The sequence below is a fragment of the Vombatus ursinus genome, unplaced genomic scaffold (genome assembly GCF_900497805.2).
Source record: "Vombatus ursinus unplaced genomic scaffold, bare-nosed wombat genome assembly UNPS02014852.1, whole genome shotgun sequence".
Classification (NCBI taxonomy): Eukaryota; Metazoa; Chordata; class Mammalia; order Diprotodontia; family Vombatidae; genus Vombatus; species Vombatus ursinus.
This window is the reverse complement of record NW_020954630.1, coordinates 5,816,542-5,840,573: the sequence shown is the minus strand read 5'-3', so window position 1 is coordinate 5,840,573 and position 24,032 is coordinate 5,816,542. Positions and strand designations below refer to the sequence as shown.

Below are 24,032 nucleotides of genomic sequence, written 5' to 3'. Positions count from 1 at the left end.
AGAGCCTGAATTAGATTGGTGGCAGTGGAAATGGGAAGGAAGGCATGGATATAAGACATTTAGTATTTACTGAAGTTCTTTTATTATTGAACCAGATTGAAAACTCAAGGACAAATCATGGATTTGAAGTGGGCATATAGTCTCTAAGAAAAATAATGATGTCCCTGGCATCCAGCACAGTACCTGGCACTAATGGGACTTAATACTTAATAAATAAGGTATTTAATAAATACTTGCAGATTGATGGATGGATAGGAACTAATACCACTCATGTAGGACCTGAATTGGGAGGATCAGGGTGAACAGGTCCAGTAGGAACCTTCCTACTGGAGTTGTTTATTTGGCAGTTAAACTATAATCGATCTTCTTGTGATGTTTGCTCATGACCTGGGATCCTTTGTTACTGGTTTCTAGGCTTATTGAAATTTGCTTTCTGAAGTATCTGTTTTAATTTCCATGGATAATGTGGGTTTGCTACCAAAAATACCTTTAGACAAAAACAAATTCTTTCCCCAAACTCACTTCATTCATGGTATATACTGCCCCACAGAGATAAATGTAAGTGTCTGAAATATTTAACAGACTTCCCACACAGCAATACTCAGAGGCGCTGCAAACACTGTTTTAGATATTCCCTTGGACAGATACAAGCTTAATGATGCCAAGATGCCCAATAATAATGAGCAGCCCAGGTTAATGCTTTGGGAACTCAGTGTAATCTATATCCAGAGGGCTGAAGGCTGGCCGAACCAAATGAATCACCTATTTTTTGTAGGTTAAGCCCTGTTTGATGTAATTGACTTTTTCTTTGGTGGGCTAAATTAATGATATCTAATCCCAAGGAGAATCCATTTGGCATGTTTTTTTTCCTGCCTCTGAGGCTACCCACTGAAGTTACCTACTGATTTAGCACAAGATTTAGGTAGAAACTGAAGATATAAAATCTCACAAAAAGCTATTTCTTAGAAAGGGCATTGGAATGAGTTATTTCAAGCAAAGCATCATAGAGTAGCTTGCAGTGGTATCTGGTTTCATTTATTCACTCAAAACAACTATTTACTGTCTACTGTGTGCAAGGCATTATACTAGGTGCTGGAAGAGATGTGAAGATATTTAAGAGATCATTTATGCTTTCAAAGATCTTATAATCTAGGAAACTTTAGTTTGATTACTTAGAATTGTGCAATCATAGCATGTCAGAGCCAGAAGGAACCTTAGAAATCAAGAACAAACATCTCATTATATATACAACAATACAAGGCAGCTAGGGAAGCTAGGCAGCACCATAATGGATAGTGGGCAGGGCTTAGGGTCAGGAAAACTCATCTTCATGAGTCCAAATCTGGCCTCAGACACTTACTATGCGACCCTGAGCAAGTCCCTTAATCCTGTTTGCCTCAGTTTCCTCATCTGTAAAATGAACTGGAGAAGGAAATGGCAGACCATTGCAGTATCTTTGCCAAGAAAACCCTAAATGGGGGTCACAATGAGTCAGACATGACTGAAAAATGACTGAACAACATGGGCAACAAACTTGATAACTCAAAATCTTACTTTTCCCCTTGTACTACATCTCCCAGTAAGGATTTTGGGATAAGTTCCCTAGGGGTTAGTGCAAAAGACAAAAAAATGGAGGATGCTTTCAAGGTAAAGGAATGAGGATGCATGGGAGAAAGAAGAGTTTTTCTCTGTGTCTGGGCCTGCTCATAAGTGGTAAGTGAGAAGCCCAGCTTCCCATAGGTGCTGTGTGTATTAAAGGGACCTCCTACCTTCTTGGGGATGCTCATAACAAGATACCTGTTCCTTGTGACCTAGCTACATGAGGCAGATAATGCTAGCTGGCAGGCATGTTCACAGAAGTTGACTGGACATGTTTGGTTACTGTTATTGTTGTTTTTCCTGCTGAAAGCGTTAGAATCAGGATGAACTATAAGGTCAAGTTTATCGACGCACGTAGCTAGTACTTTAATGTTAACCCTCCCGTGTTTATGTTGTTACAAGGATTAAGCAATTTTTGGTGGCAAAGACACAGAGGGACAAATGGGAATAGCTAGCAAGTAAAGTGATCTGACTGATGGAGGAACAAACATATGTCCAGACAGACTTGGAATCTGGCGCTGTTCATGTAGGGGCAGAGCTAAGGCGACCTTGGCTCAGCTACCTTGAGCTCCTGTCACAGAATAACAAATAGGATGGCGGATTCCCACAGCATTTTCTGGTGTTGGATGCTAGTCACTATATATAGATAAGGAAACTGAGGCTAAGAGTAATATGCCCTAAGTTACCAAACTGGATCCTTTTTTTTTTTTGGCAGCTGGAATCTAGGTCACTAGATCCCGAGTTCAGAGCTCTTCTCACTTTGTCCACACCCTTGGGTCACTGATGAAGGAATCTGGTGTGCAGCTTCCCCTACCTGGCAGCAGTTATCTGTCTAATTCTTATAAGACTGGGCCTGGTGGTCTTGAGACCATCATAACAGTTTTCCCTTAAGGGAGGCTATAGCTTATAGAATCTATGCATTGAAACTATTGTTATAAGACTATGCATGATGGTCTCCCCATATAAAGCTATAAGTTTATAGAATATGCTCAGGGAAAAATACTGACAAAACTATTTTTGAAAGGTTAATATAGTTTTGTCCCCCAAATTTAGTCTTCCACCAGCTTCTTTTTCTCCCTGTTATGCAAACCCCCAAAATAATATTTGACCCTGAGCCCTGAAAGGCAAATTGTCTAGCTCCAAGGGAGGCGACCTGAAATCAGAGCCTGCCCTCCAGGAGGAATCACACCTTCCCAATGACATACCCCCTTCTTGCTGCCTCTGCTCCCCCCTAAAGTGCTGCCCTTCCATGAATTATAATCTATATTAGTATGAATACCTGAGTTGTATATCTCCTCCTTCCCTCTCTTCCCCATTGTTTGCAATAAAGTTTTGTATTGAACTGATTCCCATTGTTTTATGTCTTATTCTCAGTGTCCAAACTTGTTAATGGGCTGTTTCCCTTGATTTCTCTGGCTTGTCCATGGGCCTTGTCTTAGACATAAACTAGGTACTTGGACAAGGACTTAACCTATTGACAGTCCCCCCTACACTGGGGTAGAATGTCACTGTGAGTCTCGATGTAGAAAGCAAGGGTCAACAGGGGAACCCTATATTCTGCAAGGAGAGATTCCCTTTTGCCAGAAGACTGTCATAAAACATAGATAATAATAACAATAAACCCTTTCAGAAGATAACAACAATGATAATAGTGATGAGATAATCAATAATCCTTTTTACAAGAGCTTTCCTGGAAACAGTTCTGAGAGGTGGGTGGGGCAAGTGCAATTATCCCCATTCCACAGAGGAGAAAACAAGCTTAGAGACATCAAGTGATTTGCCCATCATTACCTAGTAAAGGAGGAAGTAAGAGAGCTTGGATTTGAACCCAGTTCTCTTGGCTCCTAACCCAGTACCCTTTATGTTTTCCTGCTACAGTACTGTTGATTGTGAAGATGATGATTGTGATGGTTATTGTGACAATGAGAGGAGTGACAATAAGTGGATTGAGAGAGATTTTAGCTTGAGATAGTAATAGTAATAATAACTGGCATTTTTTACATCACCTTAAGATTTCTTTCATATATATGTATCTATACACATATGTATACATACATATTATATTTGAGCTTCACAACAATGTTGAGAAGTAGGTGTTTTCATCCTCATTTTACAGATGAGGAAAGTGAGGCTCAGAAGGTTAAATTCCTTGCCCATATTGCAGAGTTGGTTAAACATCAGAGGTAGGGTTCATACCCAGTTCTCCCTGAATTCATGATAGTAAGCAGTCTGTGACCCATCCAGGCTGGATTCAGCGCACATTTAGATTGATTATCACAGATTTAGAGCTGGAAGAAATATCAGAGATCTTTCAGTCTGCTGATTCTAGTTTGATGTCACCAGCCCCCTGACCTTAGAAATGAGTTTGTGAGCATCCGGGGAGTTCGAAGCCTGAGGCTTTAGACACTTCCTGAAACACAGATTGTGCCCTGCCCTTCACCAAAGGAAACATAAGGAGCATTCCAGGGGTCTGGTGAAAGTAGCTTTGAATTGAGCCACATTTTAAGAAAGGACGCAGTTTGCTGCTGATTCATGAACTGCTCCCATTTCTGATGGTGTTCAGAGGTTTCTTAGGAACAGGATTGATGAGGTTCTTCTGACAAGCTAGGAAGAGAATCAATCATGTTCCTGGGATATAGTTTCAAGAGAAGAAGGATCTAATGCCCCCAAATTGATGCTGTGAAAGTGAAACTTAAATCATGTAAATTGGAATCTTTGGTTCAGTTGCTTGGGGGCTACGGGGGCATGGTGGATTTGGCTGGAGACTCACAAATCTTGCACAAAGTTACCATAGCATCCATATCACCATTGGGCTCAATTTTGCCCCAAGACAATGAAGCAGAATACCATGGCTTGTATTTACAGTGGCATGATGGGAAATGTTAAAGAGGCTCAGACTGAATGTTATCACAGATATAGGATTTGGAAGGGAAAAAAGCCTCAGGCTGAGGTAACACTTAGAATGGAAATATTTGGAAAACCCAAGGAAAACAGAGGACTGAGACAGCAAAAAAGGAGGGATCCTCCTTCTAGAATAGCCAGGCTTACCTTTAGGAAGGCTTTACTATAAAATGCAAGTGATGGAGGAGATTTTAGGGATAATCTACCATTTATGTGACCTGAGGCAAGTCACTTAAATACTTTGGGCCTCAGTTTCCTCATATGTCAAATAAAGGGATTTAACTAGATGACCTCTGAAGTCTTTTTCAACTCTAAATATATGAACATATATGTATATATGAATACATGAAAAAATATATAAAATATATGAGTGTATACTTGTACATGTGAGACAGTGTGAGAGAGAAGATAGAGAAAAAGGAGAGAGAGGGAGAGAGAGAGGAGAGAAACAGAGAGAGAGAGGAGAAAGGAGAAAGGAGAGAGGAGAGAAAGAACAAGAAAGAAGAGAGAAGAGAGAAGAGAGAGAGGTGAGAGTGAGAGAGAGAGGAGAGAATGACAGACAAAGAGAAGATAGGAGAGAGAGAAAGGAGAGAGAAATGGGGGTGGGTAGAGGGGTGTGTGCAGAGGATTGGAGAGCCAGAGTATTGTACGATCTATCAATAGCTTTCTTTATGTACACATTGGTCTTTATCATATATGGCATTCTACTTATAGAGTTCTATTTATAGTTTACTACATAGTACACTGTATTCTTGATTATAGAATCATAGATGCAGAGCCAGAAAGGACCTGAGAGGCTACTTAATCTTTACCTCAATTTACAGATGAGAGAATTGGGGTCCCAGGAGATTGTGACTTGCACAAGATCACACAGATAGTAAGAGTGAGCAGCTGGATTTGTACCTAATCCCTCTGACTCTGGGGTTAACACTCTTCTCTTTCTACCATACTGCCTCAAATTTTGCTCTCCTCTTAAAGAGAGGGTCAGATCGCATGAGCCCTCCCAATGAGGGTATAGGAAGTTGGTATCTCAGCACATCACTCATAGAATGTTTGGGCTAGAAGGGAAATTATTAGAGATCACTTAATCCAAACTTAATTTTACAGATGAGACACATGAGACCCATAGAGATTGGGCCAAGGTATAATAGGCTAATTAGAACCTGGTTTTTCTGATTCCTAACAGGAATTCTTCCTATAGGAACCAAGACAGATGACAAATGGTTAACTCTTTAAGACAAGTTGGCACACATGGTTACTTGAACTCATTGCCTCTAAGCCTACCTCACTAAGAGCCAAGGATTAGAATGAAACCATTACAAGGGAGCCTATTGTAATTTTCTTAAAAATTTGGCTCTTTTGGGGGAAGGGAAGGGAATAAGCATTTATATAGCACCTACTATGTGCCATGCACTGTGCTATGTGCTTTTTGTAAATATTATCTCATTTGATTTTCACAACAAGTCTTTGAGGTAGATACTATTGTTACCTCCATTTTACAGTTGAGGAAACTGAGAGAAACAGAGGTTAAATGATTTGCCCAGAGCTGGTAAGTATCTGAGGCTAGATTTGAACACAGGTCTTCCTGACTCCAAGAGGAATACTCTAGCCACTGCCCTACCAGCTGCCTTTTAGAATGAACTAATTTCAAAATTAAAGTTACTCCATGTATAATCTACATCAGATTATTTATTGTCTCAGTAAAGGAGGAGGGGAGGGAGAGGGGGATAGAATTTGGAACTCAAAACTTCAAAAAACCCAACAAATGTTAAAAATTGTTTTTACAAGTAATTGGAGAAATATAATATTATTTTTAAAAAATTAAAATTGCTCAAAGAGAAGAATGAACAAATAAGGATCTGCCAAAAAAGATAGAGGATAGAAAATGCAAAAATGAAAGGTCACTTCATCATGAAGGTAATCTGTTAATGAGATTTTACCAAATATATCAAATGAGATAATACATGTAAAATGATTTGTGAACTCCCAACTATTATGTAAATGTTATTCTCCTGCCAATATTGAAGCTTTAGTAATTGATGGCATTCCTAGTATTCATATACTGCTTCCCCTGCTCCCCACCCTGACTCCCAAGATATAAGGCTATCTGACGACGAGGTTAGACCAAATGTCATGTCAAAGATCCTTCTGGCTTTGATATTCCATGAGTCTAAGTCAAGAGGGGGATGCTAGCTAGTAGGTCTTCCATTTCTTATTTATGCACTAGATTGTCTGCTCATTTGCTCTATAGTTGCAATATGTGTGTATCCAATAAAGAGCAATACTTAAATAATGAAATTTTCTCCTTAAGAATTTAGATCAGACTGCAAACCTTGAGGTGAGAGGACCTGGTGGTATTTATTTCTATTTTTAAAAAAATCTAAGTTGTAAAATGCAACGTTTAGTTTGCTTTATCTGCAAATGGAAAATTATTCCTGGATAATATCCTCTGTCCTCAAACAGTTAAAACGATTACATTTGAGCCTTTAGGATCCCTATCCTTCCCTTTCCTCCCTTCCTAATGAGAATTTGCTGGATGACAAGGATAAACCGAGTGACTCTCAAAATCCCTTCAAAGGTCTGATATTCTATGATCTTTAATCAAGGAACAGTGCTTTCTAATGTCTTTTGTTGCTCAATTAGTCCTCTTACCTGTAAATTGGGTACCCAAAGAAAAATAAGAACAAATAAAGAATTATAGTCAAGGCTAGAGTTGTAGAGGGTAGGAAATGTCAAAATGAAACATCACTGCACCATGGAGGGATCTGTTAATGAAATAAAAATGAATGGATTTGTGTTTACTCAAATAACTTTACAGAGTGGGTGTGTGCCAATGGCAAATATCATGTCCTTTGTATATTCATAAAGAATTTAGGGAGTTGGCTTTTATTACAAATTATTAATAAATAGAAATTTAAAAACAAAGTTTAATTGTGACACCTCGATCACTCATTCTTATAAGACTTTGAGATGTTCTAAATTGTCATCTGTCTCTACAATCCGTCATCACTTCTAACCAATGGTGGTGGGGCTCGCCTTTGTGGCTGACGTGGTGGAGGGCAATTAGATCCTTCTCACATATGTCCCTTGGTTTACTTCAGTTTCCTCAACTGTAAAATGTGACAAGAATAGCACCTACCTCCTAGGGTTATTGTGAGGATCAAAGTGCCTGGTATATGAAAGGCGCTACGTATTTATTCATGTTCTCCTTACTCCTCCTCCCATCCCACCTGACCCTTCCCCCTCCCTTTGCCTGGGTGCCCTATTTTACTTTCTTTTGGTCTGCCTTATCTTCTACGTGAGCTGCTATAACAAGACTATCTCTTCTCATGACTTTCTACAGCTCCCACATATCATATCTGGAGTGCAATTTAAACTTTTTTAAAAGCAAGAAAAGCAGTCTTAGGATTTTTCCTGTTGTTTCTTTAAACAGATGAATATCCTACAACAGCAGGATCTCCGTAACACCTTATGGAATGGTATGGCTGAATTCAGCTGCTGGGCACTATTTTTCTTGCATATTCCAGACACATGAGGGAGCAGGATTCTACAGAGACTTGTCCTTTACAGTGGTATAGGGAGAAGGGTAGAAGCTAGGTTAGAAAGAATTCTCTGAAGTTTGTTCCAAGAAGTGAAAAGGGTTGGAGAGGGGTGGATAAACTCCCTACCCTTAATAAAGCAGTGACCCTAGGGGCAGATTGATGGTGCAGTGTATAGAGAACTGGCCCTGGAGTCAGGAGGACCTGAGTTCAAATCCAGTCTCAGACCAGACACTTGACACTAGCTGTGTTACCCTGGGCAAGTCACTTAACCCCAATTGCCTTGCCAAAAAAAAAAAAAAAGAATTGGGGCAGCTAGGTGGTGCAGTGGATAGAGCACCAGCCCTGAAGTCAAGAGGACCTGAGTTCAAATCTGGCCTGAGACACATAACACTTAGTAACTGTGTGACTTTGGGAAAGTCACTTAACCCTAATTGCCTAAAAAAAAAAAAAAAAGCAGTGACCCAACGCAGATGTCCTCTGCCAGCTCAGTGCTACAATCACCTAGCAGAAGTCACTTCATGGAACACAAATTTATTAAATCCAATATGTGAAAAAGTTCTCAGATGAGATTGGTTGAACATTTACAAAAGAAATTATTTTTATAAGAGTGCAGCCTTGACAGCTAACCTAGAAGACTGTACACAGATGGATGTTCAGCAATTTCCCAAGGCACTTGGTTCAATCAGCACCATCTCCTTGGCGCCATTTTTCTATGGGCCATATGGGGAGTAGGGACTTTTTGCCAGGACTGAGGATGAGAGCTCACCCTGGGAGAGATTCTCTATCCTGACATGCCCAGAGCTCCATTTCACAAGAAGAGGTTTGAAATCATGTCAAGTACTTACCTTCACACTTCAGCAAGAAGTAGTCCATGTTGTGACTGAAGGACGCACTGAAGCAAGTACAATTTTCAATCAATTCACAGGAGAGGCACTGCCTATTGTAGGTGCCTTCAGTGTCAGCACTAATAAAACAAAGACAGAGATAGAGTGTGAACAAAGGCTGGATAATCTAGCAGAAGAGAAATCTTCAATAGAGTCCCATGCTTTACATGGAAAAAAGGTCAAACCACTTAGCCATCCAAGGTCTCTCATAGTCTGGCTCCAAAATATCTTTTCAAATGTCTCTTCCACTACTCTTGAAAGAGATAATTTCTCCAACCAGACTGGATTATTTTCTTTCAGCCTTTCCTTCCTTCCTTCCTTCCTTCCTTCCTTCCTTCTTTCCTTCCTTCCTTCCTTCCTTCCTTCCTTCCTTCCTTCCTTCCTTCCCTCCTTCCACAAACATTTATCTTGTACCTACAATGTATAAATCACTGCATTGTGAGAAACATGAAAATGAATGAGATGAGGTCCCCCCTCTCAAGGAGCTTACAATCTATTCAGTCTTCATATTCTTTGCTTTCCTGCTTCCCCTTGTCTTTGTTTACAGCATTATTGGGGGCAAATGGGCTAAATCTGGAAGATGTGCCTCTCTCCCTGTTACTTTCACTGAAATCTTCATTCTTAAAAGTCAAGCCCAGTTATTTCCTTTTTCATACAGCCTTCCTTAATTCCCCAAGTCATAAGCGATCTCTTAATTGAGTCTCATAGAAGACTGAAAATGTTTTAGGCAATTTTATACTTTTAATTTCCAGTAACAGTTTCTGTATATATCTGCAGCACTGCAGTCTTTATTATTGATCAAAATTATAGAAATATACTGAGGAAGAGCAATCAGCAAACTGCTATAAGTGGAGGCAAGGTACTAAGCATGCAGCTTTACCAAAAGGCTGAACAGTAACAGCCTGGGCACTATATTGGTACTCATGCAATATCAGGAGGCAAAAATTAAGCCCCTTTGCACATTGAGTGGATCCTCTGTGGAGGATTTATGGGAAGACATGGACAAGAGTGACAGAAGAGGAGGCGTGGATGAGCTATGATTTATACCAGCAGTTCTCAAATTTTTGGTCTTAGGATCCCTTTAGACTCTTAAAGTTATTGATGACTCTAAAATTCTTTTGTTTATGTGAACTATATCTATCAAAATTTACCATATTAGAAATTAAAATGGATAACTTTTAAAAATATTTATTAATTAATTTAAAACAACAATAATAAACCCACTGCATGCTAATATGCACATATTTTTGTGAAAAGTAACCATATTTTCTAATCCAAGAAAATTTAGTGAGGAGAGTAACAATGTGTTATGTAGTTTTGCAAATCTCCTTAATATCTGGTTTAAGAGAAGACAGATAAATTCTTATGTTTACTTTTGCATTCAATCTGTTGAGATATGTTGTTTTGGTTGAAGCATAAGAAGGAAATATGGTATCACAAACATATATAGTTGGAAAAGAGAGGAGTATTTTAATAGATAAAGAAGTCTTGGTATTATTATGAAAATAGTTTTGATCTCAAGAACCCCCTGAAAGTGCCTCAGAGATCTCCACAGGTATGCAGACTATACTTTGACAACCCCTGATCTATACCATTGAAAGGAACTTTCAACCCGATGAGATGCCATATTCAGTGAAGGATTTCCCATCGCATCAGGTTGTACCCACCTGAGGCCTGCATATATGTTCTGGATTTATAGATTGTTCAGAGATGGGCTGACTCCCGTCTGGAATCATGCCTTAAAATTATCTTTGTATCTTTCCCATTGCCTAGCATTGTTCTTTGCACAGGGGAGGTGCTAAGCAAATGGCTGTCAGATGAGTATATCCAATCGTCTGAAAGTGACCTCTCTGATATCTCACTAGGGTACAACATTTGCCTAATTAGGACTAATGTGTTGTTGCTGGGTGCTGTTAGCTTCCTTTGAAGTGGTTGTTAGACAACTTGGATAGTCAGAGTCTGGGTCTATTATTTCAACTATGGTTGTTAACTAGGAAACATAGCAGGGATGGCAACATTAATCTTGAACCCTGGAACATGGAATGCAAGCTCCAAAGACTAACCCCATTTCTCAGCCAAAAGTTCTCCTAGGAAAGAATGGCAGTTGATCACAAAATTTAGAGCTGGTAAGCAACCTTAGAGACTACCTTGTCAAAGCTACTTATTTTACAGATAAAGAACTTGTAAAAATAAGGGATTAGAGGGGATCATTTCTGCCTTTCAAGTTATACTGAACTAACCTATAAGAATTAAGTGGTTCACCCAAGGTCATAAAAAAAATAATCACCAGAGCAACTAGAAATCAGGTCTCATGGGTCTAAGTCTGATGTTCCTTCTACTGCACTCCTAATGCGTCATCACTAAATAATAAGTAATAAATAATAAATAAGACTAAAATCACAAAGTCAGTATTTTAATATAACTTAATAGAGTAGGTAGCTAGAAGACATCTACTTATTAGAAAAATAGGGAAAATGAGAAAAATTTACTTCTTGAAAAGAGGGAAAAGCAATGTATCTTGGGAATCACTAACCCTGATTTTAAATGGTAGAGCTCTCCTTTTCCTATCTCTCCCATAAGTACAATATGTGTTGTAGGGTACAGTGACCACATGGGATGGAACTGGACATTTTTCAGGGACTTAAATACCTCGCTATTCAAGGTGACCCATGCATGTATAAGGGAAGAAAGTTCAAAATCATACCTGTATAGGTGTCTTCTTCTGGGTTCATCCTCTGTGCTGAGGAAATAACTGCAGAGAGAAAACAAAGTTAACACAATCAGATCATAGACAGAGTTAGAAGGAACCTTAGATCTCTAGTCCAACATCCTCATTTTATAGATGAGGGACCTGTGGCGTAGAGAAGTGAATGATTTGCCCAGTACCATATAGGTCAGCATCAGAACCAGTATTCAAGTTGAAGTCCTTTTACTTGATATAGGGAGCAGCAGATGTCAAATTCAGCATTCTCTCTAATGTACCATGATTCGGGCGTACTGAATTAGAATGTCCATAAGACATCCAGGAGGTGACGTCTAGTAAGCAATTAGTAATTCATGACTGGAGTTCGGGAGATAGATGCCAAATCCAGGTCACTTTCTACAACATTATGTTACCAACTCCAAGAATTCTTTGAGTATCTCTCTCAGGACTTGAAATATGTAATCTTGTCTTTCAGATGGATAGTGCAATAGAGACAGGAGACAGAATGCTGTAGTCCTGGACTGAATGTCAGGAAATCAGGGTCTTCTAGCCTGAGCTTTTCTATTTACTACCTGTGTGATGTGGGGTGAGTCACTTCAACTATTCAGGCAAGAAAACGAATAGGGCTGAACCATATGGTTGCTCTTGAGGCTCCTCTTAATTCTAATGTTTTATATTTTTGTCTCTGACCCTATGCAAACTTGTGAAGATGCTCTAAGGTTCCACCTTCTTTACCTTTTCCCCTAGCTAATAACATTCTGTCCCTGAACTGTAAGTTCCCAGAGCTCTCGTGTTCTACTCTTCCTCCATTAAAACCTTTGATCACAAAAGAGTCTTATTTTAGTCCTTCACACCTTAGCATGTATCATCCCTTCGAGTATTAATAATCCTATGACTCTGAGTCACTGTGTTCTCTATTGCAAGTTCCCATACATGTCAAGACTTGTTTTTGTGGAATGAAAAGCAATTTAAGGGATTTGAATAAGCAGCTGGAGATGGGAAAAGCTGGAAATGGAGAAAAGTATTTGGAAGAGAATCAAGAGATTGTAGATTTAAAGCTGAAAGTGATACTGGAAGTTATGCAGTCTCACCCCCTTGCAGATGAGGAAGTTCAGGTCCAAAGAGCCTGCCCAAGGTCACATAGGCAGTAGTAGAAGAACTGGGATTCAGACCCAAGGTTCCTGACAACAAAGTCAGTATTCTTTCCAATCTATCATTATTTGGACATATTGAGTTTGAAATAAGGAGGTGATGTCTAGTAGGCAATTGGAGATGCTGGGCTGGAGCTCAGGAGAGAGATCAGAGCTCAATATCTACCACTAGTAGTTATCTTTGGAGAAATGATACTTGAGTTCATGAGAACAGATGAGATAATAAGGGAGAGGATGAGGAGAGAAAAGAGAAGAAATAGAGTCCTGGGGTCCAGGATCCTTCAGGGATAAATAAAATACACCAGAATTTCAAAAACCTCATTTTATTTTCTAGTTTCAATCTCCTCTTCTTCCACAGCTATCTAGCTCTTCGTTCAACCAGCAGTGAAACAGTCAGACTTACTGTTTGTAATTTTATTTCCTTTTCTTTCTCTTGGCTTACTCTGATAGAGGGTACAGAGAAATGAACAGAGAAATAATAATAATAACCTTTAATCCAGGACTAGAAGTTTAAAGGAGGGATGACTGGGGTCACTTGGGCCATAAAATACCCATCTCTCATTGTTTCACTTGGGGGCATTTGGGAAGATGTTGGAGGGGGTGGAGATAGCGTTAAATACTGGTATGGAGGACTGAGAGAAATCTCTGTTGGTCTTCTTCGATTGGTTTAGGTATGGTCTTGAATGAATTTAGGTTACTTTTTAAAGGTAACTTCCGGTCTTAAAATTTTATGATTCTATATATTTATTCAAAGTAATTAGATGACATTTAGTTCGATTTAAGAAACATCTATTAAGCACCACTTGGTGCAAGGCACTTGACTAGCCATAAGCAGTACAAAGACAAAAATGTAATAGTCCATGCTTAGTCTCCCTGGAGAGGATACAAGATATCTTGTATCCTGACTCTTCTTTTTTTCCAAAAACTGGAGATCACAGTCCATAGGCTTTTTCAGATTATATTAGCTCTTCTTGCAGCTGGTAGATATAGGGAAAAGTCAGACTTTGGTGCAAATATGAATAGGCTAGTACCTCCTCTAAATCCAGACTACTGGCTCCTTGCCATTCCAGTACCTTGACTTCATTTAGTAACCCTGAACATGAAGCCCACATAGATATGTCCCCTGCCTTCATGGAGTGCCCTCAAGGGACAGAGATGTACTAAAAAGGGCACTAGGCTGACAATCAGAGGGCCTTGGGCCTAGTCCTAGCTCTGTCCCTTACTAGCTGTATGATCTCAGGTAACTCACCTCACCCTTCTGAGTCCTACAGAGAGGTGGCAAGGGAAATATTTTGTAAACTGTCAAAAGTACCTAACAATAATTACTGTTGAGTTGACTGGTGATCCCAAGTGGCTTCCCTGTAGATTGGGCCAGCGGGAAGTTACTTGGGAGTGAGGAGGTGGAAGTTCTAGGTCAGGTTGGGTCCCTCTCAGTATCCCTGTGCCTTGGCATTTGGTTGGTCCCATGCCTGGACTTCCTCCTCACGTCTGTTTCTCAAGTTCCCTGGCTTCCTTCTATACTCAGCTCAAAGCCCATGCTTGGCAGGGGACTTTGCTAGTATCCTAAGCTATTAGCATCTTTTTCTTTTAGATAACCTCCTATTGACTCTATTCATCTTGTAGGTGTATGTGTGTATCTGTATATGTGTATCTATATGTATGTGTGTGTATATATGTATATACACATACATATACACATATATTTATACACACACATATGTGTAGTCTCACCCCTTAGACTCAGAGAGCAGGGACTGCTTTTGCCAAATTTTCTGTAATCCCTGTACTTCACACAGTACCCAGTACACAGTGAACACTTAATAAATGCTTGTTTACTGAGTTGCAGAGTGACCTTTGGAAAGCCAATTAGCCTATCCTTTATCTTCCTCTTCTGCAAAAAAGAGATGTGTCCTCCTACCTTACAATATTGCTACAAGAATCAAATGATATGGAACTTGGATAAAGGCCCTGAAAATTGAAAAAAAGGGGGGGAGGGGCATAAAAATTCAAGATGATAAGCTATCATTGTAATGAATACAGCAGAGACAGCTAGATGGCACAATGGCCCACAGTCAGAAAGATCTGAGTTTAAACCCAGCCTCAGACATTTACTAGCTGTGTGACTTTGGGCAAGTCATTTAACCACTGTGTGCCTCAATTTCCTCAAATGTAAAATGGGGACAACAATAGCACCTACCTCCCAGGGTTGTTATAAAGATCAAATGGAAAAAAAAAATAGAGGATTGCATCCAGAAATGGTAGAAAGGTATAAGGCTGGGTGAGTACAGAACTGCTCTTTACCCTGTAGAATGGGTACCTGTGGGAAATGTAATATTCTTTTGCTTTCCTAAGTACATCCTGAGGAAGTGTGGTGTGCCTTGTAAATAATTACCCGCTCCGTAGCAGCTCCTATGCAACAGGGCTATGGTTTTCAGCTGACCACAAACTCGTGAAATCTTAGGAGGCATTAATGAAAGTATAGTGGCTAACTCAGTTCCACCACATACTGTCCTGACTAGACAACATTTAGAGCAGTGGTTCTTAATGGGGCATCCATGAACTTGTTTTAAAAAAACATGGTGATAACCATTTTCTTTAAACTCCTATTTTATTTTGTGCACTTGAAATCATTCTTCTGAGAAGGGTTCCAGGGGCTTCACTAGACTGTTAGAGGGGTCTAGGACACATAAAAAAGTCAAAGAACCTCTGGTTTAAAGTATTTTGTTCAGTTTGAGGTGCTATACTCAGTCACTTAGGTAGAGTGGTGGGTAGTGTTGGCTCTGGAGTCAGAAAGTCCTGAGTTCAAATCGTAACTCAGAAACTAACTTGCTGTGTGCCCTGGGACAAGCCAATTAACCTTTATCTTCCTCAGTTTCCTCATTTGTAAAACAGGGATAATAATAGCACCTACTTCACAAGGTTGTTATAAGGATCAAATGAGACAATGTATAGAAATTACCTGATAAACCTTAAAGTGCTATATACATGCAAACTACTACTATTATAGGCACGTAACATGGCCAGTGATGAACTGGAGTGTTTAAAAGATGGCAGCTAGGATGGCAAAAAGCTTTGAAGTAATGGCACCATAGAAATAATGAGGGGAACCAGGCTAGAAAAAGGAAGAAGAGAAGGAGAAATTACTACTCTCTTTGAGTATTTGAAGGACTGCCATGTGAAAGAGGGCTCTGGATGGAAGACTCAAGACCACTTGTATCACGTCAAATGGGCCAGATTTTGCTTCAACATAAAAAAGAACAAGAATTAGAACTATCTAGAAAATGTCAGGGGCTGCCTTTGGAAGGCAGGCAGCAAGCATCTGGGCAGTGCCAGTGTTCAACTAGAGACCATATGGCCACTTGTCAGGGTGGAGAAGTTGAATGAGATGACTTTCCATAGTCTGTCTTCTTCACTGCTAGGATTATGGGATTATAAATGCATTGCGTCTTTTTATACATATTGAACTGTCATTGCAAGTGATGTAGGATCCCTCAAGAAAGATCAGCTGAAGATACACTCACTCAGGGGTGCCTCCTGGGGTCCCCCCTTTGTAGGCAGGAAGGACCCTGGCAAATGAGAATAAGGTTGACAGACCTTTACAAATGCTTGGGTTTTGCTTCAGAAGGACTGTCCAAGGTAATCACTAGCTTTCTATATGCTAATTGTTCCAGGAAAGTGGAAATGTTTAATTATATGTTTTATTTAATGTGTCTTTTAGGGCAAACGTACAACTATTATTATCTTGATTTGAACTAAGTTGAACTAGGTGGGAGAAGTGGCAATCATCTCAGGCCTGGACATCTTCCAGGTAGCATAAGGAAATTAAAGTTGAAATTTGCTCACTGGAAATAACTCCATCAGTAGTTAGTGAACTTTTCTCTGTGCCCCTAAATTGGACCCCAATAAGGTTATTTGATGCTATACTTACAAGGAATTAAAATAGGTAGGGCACATTTTAAAAAAAATGAAAATCACATAGCTTAAATTCTGTTTCAGATACTAGATGTATGACTCTGGACAAGTTATTTAACTTTTCTCAGTCTCAGTTTTCTAATCTGTGAAATGGAGATAATAATAGCACCTACCTGCCAGAGTTGTTATCAGGATCAAACTACGTACTGTATGTAAAGCATTTTGCAAACTTTAAAAGAGCTACATCAATGATAGCTATTATTATTATCCAAATTCAGTGTGGCCATATATAAGCTTCTTTTCCTGGGTAGGCAAGAGGTGAAAAGGTTCATAGAAGTGGCTGCTACCTTGATCAACGTGGCTGATGACCAGCTAGTTCATTCTCAGGATATTCCTATTGGTAGGTGGAAGGTGCATTGTTGACATCGCCACCATCATGGAGGCTTGGGTCCTCATACTACAGTTGCAAAGCACTCTGTGTTGGAAGGAGGTCAAGCAAGAGAGACAGGCGGGAGCTCTGTGGCAGAATATTAGGTATGGCATGTAGGGGGTGGCCTTCCCTGTGAGTCTTATTTGTATTGTGAGGCTCCATGGAGTCTGAAGGACCAGGCCGTACTGGGAGTTGCTCAAAATCATAGGTTCCCAGGATATCAAAGAGCTGAAAAATGATGTTTCTTTGTCACAAGGTCAGCAAGAGCTCTAATCTCAAAAGTCCCTCCTGAGTTCTAAATTTGTTAGAAGTAAGAAGAGATCATTAAACTGAAGACAGGAGAAAAAACCTGTCTATGTTCATTCACTAAGTCATGGCGAGTAGCAGAAGTGACATCCTAGGAAGATTAGCAATATAGAATAACTCATAGGAGACAAAATGCAAGGAGAGGGGGCAGTAGTAATTTTCAAGTCTCAAATATCTATACACAAATGTAGAGTGCAAGAGCCAAAAACAAAGATAACTAGAGATCTTAATGCAGGGAGATAAATTCTACTTTGCACATATTACAGAATCACAGAATTCCGAGATTTGGAAGGGAACCCAGCAGCCACTTAATCCAACGCATACCTGAAAGGAATCCACACTACCACACAACCAACCAACGTATCACTGAGATTTAGTGGGTTGTGATTTAGAATTGGAATATAGCGATGGAGGAGTATATCTTATTCTAAAGGAATGGATTCGATAAAAAGGACAGGGTAGTAGAGTTATATACAAAAAGATACACTGCTATGAGGAAATTAATAGGCTTGAAATAAGAAATAAGAAGATTTGGGTTACAATCAGTGAAGAGAGAAATAGAAGCTACTTTGTGTTGAAGATACACTACATACCACTTGGTCAGAAGGAAGAGATGAATCATGAGATTCAGAAGCAGATCATGAGGCTGGCATAAAGCTATTACACAGCAGTGATAGGGGGCTTTATCTATCTAAGCATCATTTGGAGCTTTCTGCTAAAAACCAAAAAGCTAAAAAATCTCCTTACTTGCCTTGATTTTTGTTATTCAAAAGATGGAAGAAGAAAGAGGAGGGACTGTTATATGGCTTTGATTCTAACCAATAAGTGAGAATTAGTTGCTGAAGTAGAAATGATGGTAACCTTGAGAAGAAGTGGACATAGCATCTTATAGTTTGTGACAGAGAAATTTTGGAGAAGTGGATTTCATTTGGTTTGGAAGCAAAGTTTAGCAAGGTGAGTGGGCTCTACCTGTGACTACATGAGCATGTCAGCATCAGCTGTAGAAGCTGCTTCACTAAAAACACCTAAGTTTGGGAGAATAAGGTTGAATGAGGCAAAACCTTAATTCCTTTCATTCTGGCTTTTTAATTTAAAAATATAATTATAGGGCAGCTAGGTGGTAAAGTGGTTAGAGCACTGCTCCTGGAATCAGGAGGACCTGAGTTCAAATCCTGCCTCAGACACTTGACACTTCCTAGCTGTGTAACTCTGGGCAAGTCATTTAACCGCAATTGTCTCACCCCACCCCAAAATGAAAAAATATAATTAAAAATTAATAACTATTAACAAAAAAATCAGGTGAGCATATAAAACAAAGCATAAAAACTTAAATGAAACCCATTTGGTATAACCAAATGAATTAATAAGTAACAAGCAAGCAGAACAGGCTTTTCTTCCACGATGGCCTAAAATTATTATTTTTTATTTTGTTGTAGTCAGTGTGCATAGAATTATGCCTCAGTCCATCATACTTTGCATCACTTAATATAGGTCTTTTTATATTTTTGCATGTTTGAGATTATAATTAATGGCATTATAATATTCTATTACATTAATATGCAAGGATTTATTCAGATATTCGCCAACTTTGGGTAAACAGTTTGTTCTATTTTTTTTTTTTTGGCTATTACATATAAAGCAGCAACGAGTATTTTTTATACAGAGAGGCTCCTTTTCCTTTTTTATGGTATTTTTCGGATAAAATCCTAGCAATGGAATTATTAGATTAAAAGGTATGTATTATTTTTGTGTTTCAAATTGCCTATCGCGATATTGTTTTCAAGATATGGCACTAGTCTTTAGTCCCACTCTCAAATGATGTGGGAGGGCGCCCATTTACCTGAACTTATTTCTTTTTTTTTTTCCTGAATTCATTTCTTAACGTTGCTCAGATTCTCTCAACTCTGAATTCTCTTACTGACAGCCGTTTCACTTGCTTGTTTCATCCCCTTGCATCCCGATGCTCTGCAAACACTCTGGCAACAGATCAAACCTAGATTTTTGTATTCTTCTTGCTTTCCTCTCAACTCAGAACTATCTCCTTCCTCTGCCTTGGATAAGGATTACTCTTCCCCCCAGTCCATAACTTTCTAATCTCTGGCCCTGCCTTGTGGGATGTGTGACATTCAGATAAAGGACTGGCAGGATGGTTCAGTCTAAAATTTTAGATGAGGGGTTGGCTTAAGAGGGATGGCAAGCTGTCAGAAATGAAATTCTGTTAATACAGATGATTCTAGTGAAGAAAAAAAGGAGTACCTTTTTAAGGAGACTGATGTGGCTACCCAGGAAACTGCAAACTCAGGTTTAAAAAAGACATATACAGAAGATGAAAGTATGGTCAGGTAACAGGATCAATACAAAAGAATGGCGCAGACATTTAAGAATGATGTTAAGAATGCTAGATTCCTGATAAGCTGAGGCTTGCTATGAATACTAAGGACAATACAACTGTTTAAGATACCCTGGAGACAAGAGGAAAAGCAAAGAAGGGAAATAACTATTGCTCAGAGGGGTTGGGTCAATGATAACAGATGACAATATGGTAGGAGTGGGTGGGTGTTACATTTCCTCACTCTTGACAGGAATAAAGCCATTTTAGAATAAGCCTCAATTTCAGGGAAGGCAGTTACATCCAACCCCTATGTTTTCTTTATTTCCTTCTACTCCAGTTCTTGCACAAAGCTACCCAAAAGAAGTAGTCTGTTCTGTCTCAGACAGCAAGGCCAATGCCAGACTAGCATAATAAGGAGCTCCCAGCTTTCTTTCTAAAATACAATCAACTGGTCCCAAAGCCAGGAGCAAATTGTTGTGAACCCAAAATGAATATTTTTTTATATGCCATAAATATCTATGGGAAATGAGTGGCATTAAAAATTCTGCTTGCCCTTCTCTATAGGCTAATCCATACTTCTCCATGCCATGGCTCATGGTGATGGATGAAATAAACCGTTTTTTTTTACTGACTTGCCCATGAAATTGTGTCACTGTGGATAAAACATTGGGCCCGAAGTCAGGAAAACTTGAGTTTAGATCTGACCTCAGACACTGATGAGGTGTGTGATCCTGAGAAAGTCACATAACCTCTCTTTGCCTCAGTTTCTTCATCTGTTAAGTGAGGATAATAACACTTAACTTGCAGGGCTGTTGTTATGATCAAATGAGATAAAAATTATAAAGTGCTTAGCCCAGTGCCTGGCACATAGTGGATGCTAAATAAATATTAACTATTAGAGAAAAGGATGAGCTACTCAAGTCTCACTTGACTTCTGTTTTGTCTACCAAGGAAAATGATCTTCTGACTAAATACAGAAATGAATAATTAATCCGGAAATTAAATTTCAGAATATGGGAGATGATGATAAGAAAACACACAGCAACTAACTGCCTTATGAGGTTCATGTAAACAGTCCTGGATGAACTGTTAATCTGGGGCTCTGAAAGCATTTGCTTATGTGATTACTCCATTGTGATCTTTTTGAAAAGATCTATGCTCTTCTAAAAACCAAAGAGAAATGCAAGGTACCAAAGGGCTAGAGAAATGCAAAAGTGGTCTTGACTTCCAAAAAAGGCAAAAAAGGCAGGTTCTTCCAGTGAACAGGTCAATGAATTTACCTTTGACGCAGGACAAAATTCTAGAACCCAATTATTAAAAAAAGCAGTGGTTGTGATGAAAAAGCAATAGTGGATCAAAAACAAACCCTGCCAGACTAAATGAATTTCTTTCTTTCTTTTTTTTTTTTTTGATAGGATTCCTAGATTGGGAGATGAAGGCGATGATGCACAGATAATAAACCTGGCATCCAGCAAATCACTTAGCAATGTCTCTCACACATCTTCTAGATCAGATAGAGAGATATTGGTTGGATAAGTTGAAAGGATTCAAAACTGGTTCAATGACCAGACTTATGGCGTCATGATTAATGGATTAATGCCTCCCTACAGGGGTTGTTGGGTGGAATGCACCAGGGATATTTCCTTGGCCTTGTCTTGGTCAACATATATATCAATAGTTTGGACTGAGGCAAAAATGGCTTGCTTACAAAATTTGTGGATGACACAAACTAGAAGGAATAGTTAAATATTGGATGTCATGGTCAGGTTTTAAAAATATCTCAACAGGGTGGAATGTGTGGCCAAAGCTAATAAAATGAAATTTACTAGGGATACACCTAAAAATCTTAAATATGGATTAAAGTTAACTTCTCAAGTAGAAGACTGGAAGGGGGAAGGTTAAAAAGCAGTTCATCTGAAAATAAACTTCTACTAGAGGATTAGTAGGCTGTAAAGTCACCCAGAATTAATTGTGATAAGATACCTCAAAAAAGTTAAGGCAGTCTTAGGCTGAGGGATAGGAAAGTGTCTAGGATGAGGGAGGTGATCATCCTGCTGCATTCTGACCTGGTCAGATCACAGCTAGAGTACTGTGTTTAGTTCTAGGCAACATATTTTAGGAAGGATACATCCATTGGATAAATCAGGGCTCATCCACTGGTGGGCGACCAGGATGGTGAGGCTACAGGAAATGATTTCATAGGAGGTTCAACTGAAGGAGCTAGGGATCATAGGAAAACAGATCATGGATTTTAGAGCTGGAAGGGGTGGAGGGAATCTCAGAGTTCAATCCCTTCATTGTACACATAAGTAAATTTCCGAGATCCAGAAAATTTAAGGGACTTACCAAAGACTACAGCAAATGACTGACTTGAGATTTGAATTCAATTCTAAATTTAGAGCTCTTTCCTGTATTGTATGATGAATGAGATGATTTAAACCCTCTTAAATAGGAAGAAATGGGTAGGTCCCTAAAACAGATACTGCCCAGAAGAGGAAGGACCTGGTAGTAAAGCTCAGTGGGGACTGAGCCTTTGAAAGGAGTAGAAAGGCACTAATGGGAAGAAGAAGAATGGGCCAGGGGATCAAAGCCAAACTTCACCCATTATATTCTGGCTCAGAGATGGCCCTGGGAGTTTGAAATGCTGAGATTTCAGAAAGGCCTCTGTTCAATCTGCAAGATTTTGAATGGAGAAAATGGTTATGTGTGACCACAGCTTTGAGCAACTACAGAAAGCCTCTGAGACTATCAATCCTGCCCCTCAAAGATCTGTCCTAACAACAATCAGTCATCAGCCTCTGTGTTAGAAGATACCTTTCTGACCTTCTTTAGCCAAGGTACAATTTTGTGAATTCAAACGATGGCACTTGAAGCATCACTATGGGAACTGGAATGCCATTTTTAGTGAAGCATGAAGGGACCATGGAGAAATAGGTCAATGACCACCAAAATGTGTTTATTCTCCCAGGCTACAGTTATCCCTACCACATTGCAGGGTTTAGGGGCTCAGTGCCCCTGCAATCTGGAAAATCCATGTAAAATTTTTTGGCTCTCCTTTTGTATCAAAGAAAAAGTCTGAATTTTTTTTCTTTTTCTTTTTTTTTCTTCTATTTCTTTTTTTTTCTTAACCCAATACCTTGTTGTATTGGGTTAAGTCTCTGTGTTGTCTGTCTTCACACATCACCTGTGGCTTCTGCAAAACTCCCCCCAAATTCCCATTTAATTTCTTATGCCAACCCACAATATATCAAAACTGCAATGGGGAAAATCACATTGTGGAAGGGATAACTGTACATTTTCCTTGAATGATACAAAAGTGCCAGTTTAACCTACAGCTTGTGTGTGTGTGTGTGTGTGTATGTATGTATGTACGTGTTTATGTGTGTTGGGGGTAGCAGTGGTACAAAATGTCTATGTGGCCAATCAGATACCTAGGAATAGCTAAGGAGGGCCCTGCAAAAGTTAGGAATGGGGATTCCCTTCAAAACTTGTCAAAAGATCCTTAAAGGGAGAGACCATGCTTCATATCCTATTTCCCCCATGGTCCCTAGCACAGCGTTAGCATGCAATAAAACCTTACTGACTGAATGACTGATTTTTGCGTAAGACCCAAGTTGCAGAAACCATGGCTGTGGTTCTACAGTATTGATACAAAAAGGGATTCTCATTTCATAGTATCTGCTGATAAGATGGGGTTAAATTCTAATACTGGAGGTTAGGGGGCCAAGACAGAACTCTACAGCAAAATGTCTTTGATGTTCTGAGAATGGAAAAGAAGGTTCAGTCTTTATGCCCTGTGAGCCTGTAAGCAATTGGGTATAGCACGATTTCAAGGCATTCCATGTATCCTCATTCACCTTTGAGGCGAGAACACAAATGCTGAAAGAGCTTGCCATGACCTGATCCCTGCTGCTTTACTTACATTTTGTTTCTCTTCTCATCATAGGCCAGAATCTTGGTCACATCCCAGTCCCCTGAGGTGATGGACTGGAGGTTGTCGTTGCTGCTGTTGGGCTACAACACACAAAGAAGAAGATGATCTCGTTATTGGAAAAAAAAACATACTGGGGGCTATTGCTTTTACTGTTTTGCATATTGTATGCCAGCTTGATGGAAACATGGCTTCCCTCTGTGTATGGAATGTCCTCATTCCACTTTCCCACTTAGAAGAATCTTATATATTGTTCAGAGGGTAACATCTCCACAAAGTCTTCCCTGACCATCCTCCCACCCCGCTACAGTGATCTCTTCCTCCCCTAAATTCCTAGAGT

General features: G+C 39.4%; 1 protein-coding gene across 1 annotated transcript in view; it reads right to left on the bottom strand.

Moving 5' to 3' along the window:
• Positions 1–24,032, bottom strand: part of DPP6 (dipeptidyl peptidase like 6) — a 989,665-nt gene that overhangs the window by 117,649 nt on the left and 847,984 nt on the right. The window contains exons 14-16 of the mRNA XM_027841049.1: positions 23,684–23,775; positions 11,631–11,678; positions 8,888–9,006 (exon numbers count right to left, since the gene is read on the bottom strand). Of these exons, the coding sequence (XP_027696850.1) occupies positions 8,888–9,006; positions 11,631–11,678; positions 23,684–23,775 (259 nt within the window). The remainder of the gene's footprint in view (positions 1–8,887; positions 9,007–11,630; positions 11,679–23,683; positions 23,776–24,032) is intronic.